This window comes from Ceratina calcarata, unplaced genomic scaffold, assembly GCF_001652005.2.
Source record: "Ceratina calcarata isolate Rehan_Ccalc_2016 unplaced genomic scaffold, ASM165200v1 scaffold78.2, whole genome shotgun sequence".
Taxonomy (NCBI): domain Eukaryota; kingdom Metazoa; phylum Arthropoda; class Insecta; order Hymenoptera; family Apidae; genus Ceratina; species Ceratina calcarata.
In genome coordinates, this window is record NW_017179105.1 from 3517376 (window position 1) to 3524072 (window position 6697).

At 42.9% G+C, this 6697-nt stretch overlaps 1 protein-coding gene across 1 annotated transcript; it reads right to left on the reverse strand.

The window, feature by feature from the left end:
* Positions 1-424: 424 nt before the first annotated feature.
* On the reverse strand, positions 425-6496 carry Gsc (goosecoid homeobox). The gene is made up of 3 exons (XM_018033948.2): positions 5427-6496; positions 4096-4385; positions 425-831 (listed from the first exon to the last, which is right to left on the reverse strand). The coding sequence occupies exons 1-3, from the start codon at positions 5920-5922 to the stop codon at positions 613-615; spliced, it is 1005 nt and encodes a 334-aa protein (XP_017889437.1). The 5' UTR covers positions 5923-6496; the 3' UTR covers positions 425-612.
* Positions 6497-6697: the final 201 nt, after the last annotated feature.

Below are 6697 nucleotides of genomic sequence, written 5' to 3' on the forward strand. Positions count from 1 at the left end.
GTACCGCAGGTGAACGTCTTAGTTCCTAGTCGCCCTCCGGGATTTATGTACTTACCCAAACTTGAGCCGAACTTTCCTCCTAGCGGTGAACTTGCAGTGTCCGGCGTTACGACCGCCGCCGCTTCGAACCACCCGTTGCCAGCCGCTCTTTCACCCCTATCGCACAATACTAATAATATAATCGTCGAGGCACGTAGAGCTAACAATAAGTTCTAACTAAACTCGCGGAAACTTGCCAGCGGATTTTAATCACTACATTCCATTCTACAATATGAAGTTGTGTCACACTGTCGATGCGAACGTGATCGAAGGGTGAATAATAAGAAGCTGTCTTTGAAACTCTTCACCTGTCTCATTTCTCTTTCAAAGTGTCTTGAGAAAACTTGAGAGTGAGAAAGCATTTCATTTAAGGTCGTATCACGAATCAATAATTTATTTCGCTATCTATTATACACATCGATCGTAAGCTGTATGTACAAACATATTTACACCCTAATTTTGTATTTACACGTGTCCCCTCGCGTGAAACAAGGGCCGGGAAGATCGTATCCGTTCCGGGCACTCTCTCAGTGTAATAAAAACGAACTTGGAGAACATAAAATTGATATCCGACTACGCGACTTCAAGGTCCGAGCTGTCGGTATCCTGTTCGTGTTGCTGTTGTTGTTGCTGCTGCTGTCTGGCCATCGTCAAATGATCGGCAACTTTGACCGTAGCCGTAGACACGCCATCGTCGGCACGCTGACGTTGCTCCAACTGAAGTTTCCGCATACGTTCCTGCTCTTCCCGTTTCTGTTTACGCCACTTGGCACGTCGATTCTTGAACCATACCTGGAATAGGAAATGTTTGATGAGGATGAAGCTCGTTGTAACCTCGCCGCGCTGCGTTTATTTTATACAAGTTCCCGCACACGGGTGCAGTAGCGGGCAAAACCGTGTTCCTTCGTCACAGATAAACCCTCGATGCGTGTAAATAATGACATTGACTGCTATTAGTGGTCGAGTTATTATTATAGTTAACAGGCAACAGGTAAAAACTTTGTGTAAAATAGTGAATCTCCCGAAAGCGGATTAAATATTAGAGGTTGAATCATCGAATGAATTAATATTTTTAGATAAATTTTGTACGATTCGGTGATGACTATAGTTTCTAAAATGTGAATCATTTCATTTGAATAGAATTAAATTTCTTAATTATTCTGGACAATTTATATAATATTGGATATTGTATTATAACGTTTCTTAATTAACTGACCATGTATGGTTACTATTCTGTCCGGTTTGCACGATTCGTTCGTTTTGCCGCGTTATACATATACGTATTTGGCTCCTCTCTATCTCAATAAGATGACTCTGACTGTAATTAGAGTCGAAGGTTAGTTTTCATCATGACAGAGGCAACGCGACGCCCTGCTTGATTGGTTGATAACCCTGTTTATTACCTGCGCGCATCCCGTTTGAGAAAACTCCTAACGACGTGAGGGAAGCTGGCGCAGATCAAAAGGCTTCATCCTGCACTCGAAATCAGCATTTGTTCCTCACGCCTGTCTGACTCGATTTAAATGAAGGCCAACAATCAATATCCTGGCTGCTACGGATAAACGAACTCCTCATCGTGTCGCGGATATTATATTTATCCAACTCTTAGATCTTCGATTACGCATAATCACTCTTCGCCTCATTCCTCGATAATTATTTACTTCCCTCTTGTACGTACTACGTATTAATAACACTGTTCTCTAGCATTAGAATTAGAAGTCGAATTTGTTTTATGCAACGTTTTATATTTAAAAACTGCTGTTTTATTGTTGAAATAAATCGGCGGAAACAGAAAAGTTTTCTTCAATCTTATCCTGATCACTTTCACGCTTCTGCTTTTCTAGCGCGTTTCCACGTTTTGTTGATGCAATCACTAAGATAGGAAAAGAGCGTCGCGCACAGGTAAACAGTCGTGGTTCCTTCCAACCAGGCTTCCCTCTTGAGGCTCCGTTTCCTGTCTCTCCTCTTTATTTCCCTCCCTCTTTTTTTCTCAGTCCGAAAGTCGCCTTTCTACTAATTCTGTACAAACACCGAAACTCTTGCCCCGACGCGGCAGGTGCGCTGCAGGTATATGTTGTTTCAAAGTCTTTAAAGACTCTCGAGACGTGGGATTTCCTTTGGCGAAGCCGACGACGCGGGTGGTCCGTTGGTTTCACGATAAGTGTGAATGACTTTGGGATTGTTCGAACAAATTGCCGGCCGCGAATAAAGAAATTCCTTGATTATTTTACTGTTCCTAGCCCGGCTGGGATAACTTGAAAAGCGTCGATATTGTAAGCCAGCACACTCACGTCGAGACTTCTATCGATACGAGTGCTACTTGCTTAACAATTATATCAGTTTCAACTAATTTTATAGGGTAAATCAAACAATATGATATGAAAATGTTTAATTAAATTCAGATCGAGAATTTCAACAAATTATGATTTATCCTAACTAATGCTTCTGGAAAATATCAGAATCTGTGTGAGTCCTAAAAGACTGATCCCAAGGAAACCAGCAAACTGAGCAACGATCGTCTCGCTCTCTTAAACAGAGCTACAATGGCCAGCCGGAGAAGGGTTCTTTCAACAATCCAGTCTCTGTGACACGCTCCTAAATCCTTTTCGAAACATTCTCGCCGGGCAACCTATTCATCGCGCGTTCGGATCGGTTCTCGATTTCGCGTAGAACACCAACGATGCGAAAGTACTCTTTTATTGATACAAAAATATTTGCTGAATTAATGGTCGGTCGGCTGGATTAATTATAGCAGCGCATATACAGTTCGTTAAGAATTAAACGTCAGCGCGCAATGTAAATCTTTATAGCCGTCGAATCCATCATTTCCACGCCCGTATCGATGCTCGTGTACGCGCTGCAGGTAGGTAGGTATACGTGCAACACGCGCGCAGTGTCAGCGTACATGTAATTGAAGTAAACACATTATCGGCAAAGCTTTTAATCTAGCATGCAACTTGTTGGCCCGGGTCGAGCAACGCGACGACGCACGATAGCCGACCGATTGTCCGCAAATAATTTTAACGACCGCATTAAAGAATTACGAGATTGTTGTTGTCTTTCACGGTGCATTAAAGATGACAAACAGCACCAGTCTCGAGGATTTCCAGCGTGGAGAGTGGAAGCATTCTGTCATCGGTACAAATTATGCGTAGATACTTAGAGCTTGCGAGAATTTCTTGACAATCTGAATGGTCAATGTTTGTCAAGCGAAAACAATGTTCTTTTAAGTTCGAGACAGTAATTTATCAGCTCGGGTAGCTACCGACGGTGGATCCCTCAGTGGATCCCTCAGTAAGATTCCTACTGAACTATCAGTTTCTTCATAATTACAAAGAAAAGGGACTAAATTGCAGTAAGTAAAGATCTCTGATTGATGCTATCTTTTAATCCATTGTGAACACGTTAAGAATTATGTTTTCCTATTAGCTTGCTGTGCATGTAATTCCGTTTGATTTCAGGTGTTATACTATACGTATGTATATCATGTATCATCATTCACTATGATTAATACTCGTAAACATGAAATAATGTAGATACACAACATATATTAGGGCTTAGTATGTTTTATCCATGTAGAATTATTAAATTATTTAAATTATTTGATTCTTTAGAAATATGCAAATTAATAAATTGTCCGACTGAAATATATGATATTCTACAGAGTTTACATCCGTTTGAAGTGAACGTGCTTAGTTCTCCTTATCGAGGGATGCCGTGTCGTCCCGACGGCAAGTTTCAATTACAGCAAATGGCCCAATTTTTGTTCATTCTACTAACTCTCCTCTTTGGTTATACATATATGTAATATTAAACCAATGAGTAGAAATTTTGATCTGAACAGAGATTAGGGTATTTATCATGTAGATCTGTCCGGTCTATCTGACAGCATCGCGTATTACGTACGCGTTAGTATAAAATTAGAGAATTAGATTTTTCAAGTTTAATTTTCATTGTAATCGTTTTATCCAATTATATTAACAGTGTAAAATATTTCAGGAACGATATTACTTTGGTCGATGTCATTTTGGTAGTTTTTAATTTTCTGTTGCTCACCTCGATTCTTTCTTCCTTGAGATCAACTTGAAGTGCGAGCTGCTCCCTCAAGATCACGTCTGGGTAGTGCGTCTTGTCGAATGTCGCTTCCAGTTGTTCCAGCTGCTCCTCGGTGAATATTGTCCGGTGACGCCGCTTCCTCTTCGCCATCGGCCCGACCGCCGCTGCGTTCGGGTTTATTTGATAGGGATGAGCTGCGTGATAGAAAGTTGGTTGCCCATGAAGGGAAACGCCGGCCGCTGCCATCGCAGCCACGTAACCGCCAGAGTATAAACTAGGATATGCTGCAGCTGAAACGTGCAAGAAAAACAATTCAATAATCAAAAAATGATATCTTGAACGATTTTAGAAAATAATAAAAATATAAAATATCCATAGAATATTGGAAGGTATAAAAAAGATAAAAATTGAAAATATCAGGGGAAGGCAAATTCCTATCTAATAGATTTTAGTTTCTAAACGTTACAAAACTTTCATTCTGGATAAAAAGTAGCAGTCGATTTATTAGATTGCTTTAAATTGCTAAGATTCAATTAAGAATTGTTACCTGAACGAGAAACGAAGTGGCAAAGCGTTCAAATTGTAATAACGTTTACTAATATTCTCTCGCGAGGAGGGAATGAAAAATACTCGACGAGACCCCAGCCCCAAGGGATGTTTTGGTTTAAAATCTCGAAGAAAGCTGCTTAGAGGAGACGTCTCCGCATAAAAGTGTACGAAGGGCGAATTTATGCTTTCACAACCGACGCGTCTCGTTCGCACCTCTTCCTCGCGCGTTTCCTCTCTTTCCGTTTCACTTTCCCGTGCCGCGAGCCGTGTTGCATATTTTTCCTTCTCGCTTTTCATCTTCCGCGCTGGGATTGCAAGCAGCTAAATCGTTCGTGCGTGATCAAAACGGATTGCGGATTTCAGCTCGCGCATCCCCAATCTGCGACGGTGGGTGCTCGCCGGTGAAATACTTAAAGCCCTTGGGGGCATAAAGGAAATTTTCGTTGCGAGAGACGCGGTTGCGTCGCGTCGGCCCTCTAAGGATTTACGCCTTCTTTCATTTTTCCGCTACAAGACGCGTAATATACGCGAAACCGCGGGCTATTTGTGAATTAACGCAACTCCCGTGTCCCTACGCTCTCCGTAGCGGATACAGAAACGACGCCAGAAAGAATTTAAATAAAAAATCTTACAACGTAAATCAGCTCAAGTTCACTGGTTATAATTTCAAGTTTCAACAATACTTACAACTTCCATTAAAAAATCATGATTATGCTTTTGTATATTCATAAGATTTACGGTTGCTTATCAAAAACTATCAAGTGGCCAGTAAAAGGACTTACCGAACAAGTCAGCAGACGTGAACGCGAGATGATGGATCTGCTGTTGAAGAGGATGCATCGTCGTGGTTCTCGACGGCGAACCCACGGTTTCCGGGTTCTGAATAATTGACCCGAGGCCGACGGTGTTCGTAGGTGTCATGTTCCCGATGGGCCTCGGCGCTAGGATGTTCTCAATGGTGAAGGCGGACGTGGGGGAGGACATAGTGGCCGAGCAGCTCGGTCTTGAAACCTCGCGCGGTCTGTATCGCGCCTCATCGGTGCTCATCGGGCTCCTAGCAAACGTTCTGTCGCGTCCGTCGATGTCGTGCCGCCTTCCAGTAACCGTGTTCTGTTCCTCGTTGTTCTTTAGCTTCTGCTGCAGGCTCTCAGGCGAGTAGTTGTATAGATACCGGTGACCGTAACCGGATATACCGGGACCATCTTGAAGAGGACTCGACGGCTCCGTCATCGGAGAACGCGATCTAGGCGAATCACTCGCATAGATACTTTCTACCATGTTACGAGAATCTGATTATCGTCAAATACAATTTTCACAGGGGTATCACAAAATTTTCTCTCAGTTATGTATAACTTCAGTTTATAGTGTCGTACAATGTGATTTGTAAATTGTTAACGTTACTACGACCGACGGACGGACATACTTTTTTTAAATGAAACGTGTTTTAGCCGATTTAAAATAGCACCTTCACAGTCGATAGTTTATTACTATCTGTAGAAAAATCACAATCACGATACAGAACTCGGAAGTTTGTGCATTCTTCAAGATCTTGTCCTATTCCGTCACAAACGAGCATCGAACACATCTATTTTTCTCTAGTCTTCTTATTAAAATCGGTTTCAGTTCATAATTCACTCCGTTTTACGGCTGTCACGAAACGGGAAGTACGATTGTTGAAAGGGTTGACGCGCGACGCGCAGTCAGATTTTTCTCAGCCACGAGGAGGAACCCTATGCGACGCGAGGCGAGCTCATCGACTGACATCGATGATAAAGGATATTAGACGACTGGTTCTAACTTTCGTGTATACGCGTTCACCTCCGGGGGTGCGCTTAGGATTCGCCGGTATCCACGTACGGGTAGCCACCCCCGTGTTAGTGACAGAGGGACGGAGAGACAGCCTCGAATATATCCGAGGGAAGTTTTGTCGACACTCGGTGCGGGGCGTGGCTGGGTCTGGCTCCATCCACTTTCCCACCACCCTTCTTCTCGCTTGACATCCCCTAGACGGGCGCAGACGGGGGAGGCTGGGACCAGGAAACGCAACAGAGAG

What these genes read in the sequence shown, in the direction of transcription:
- Gsc (XM_018033948.2), bottom strand. Translation starts at nt 5,922, where the DNA reads ATGGTAGAAAGTATCTATGCGAGTGATTCGCCTAGATCGCGTTCTCCG. An exon ending in CACGTCTGCTGACTTGTTCG is followed by an intron (nt 4,386 to 5,426) that starts GTAAGTCCTTTT and finishes TGCACGTTTCAG; the next exon opens with CTGCAGCATATCCTAGTTTA. An exon ending in TCAAGGAAGAAAGAATCGAG is followed by an intron (nt 832 to 4,095) that starts GTGAGCAACAGA and finishes TTCCTATTCCAG; the next exon opens with GTATGGTTCAAGAATCGACG.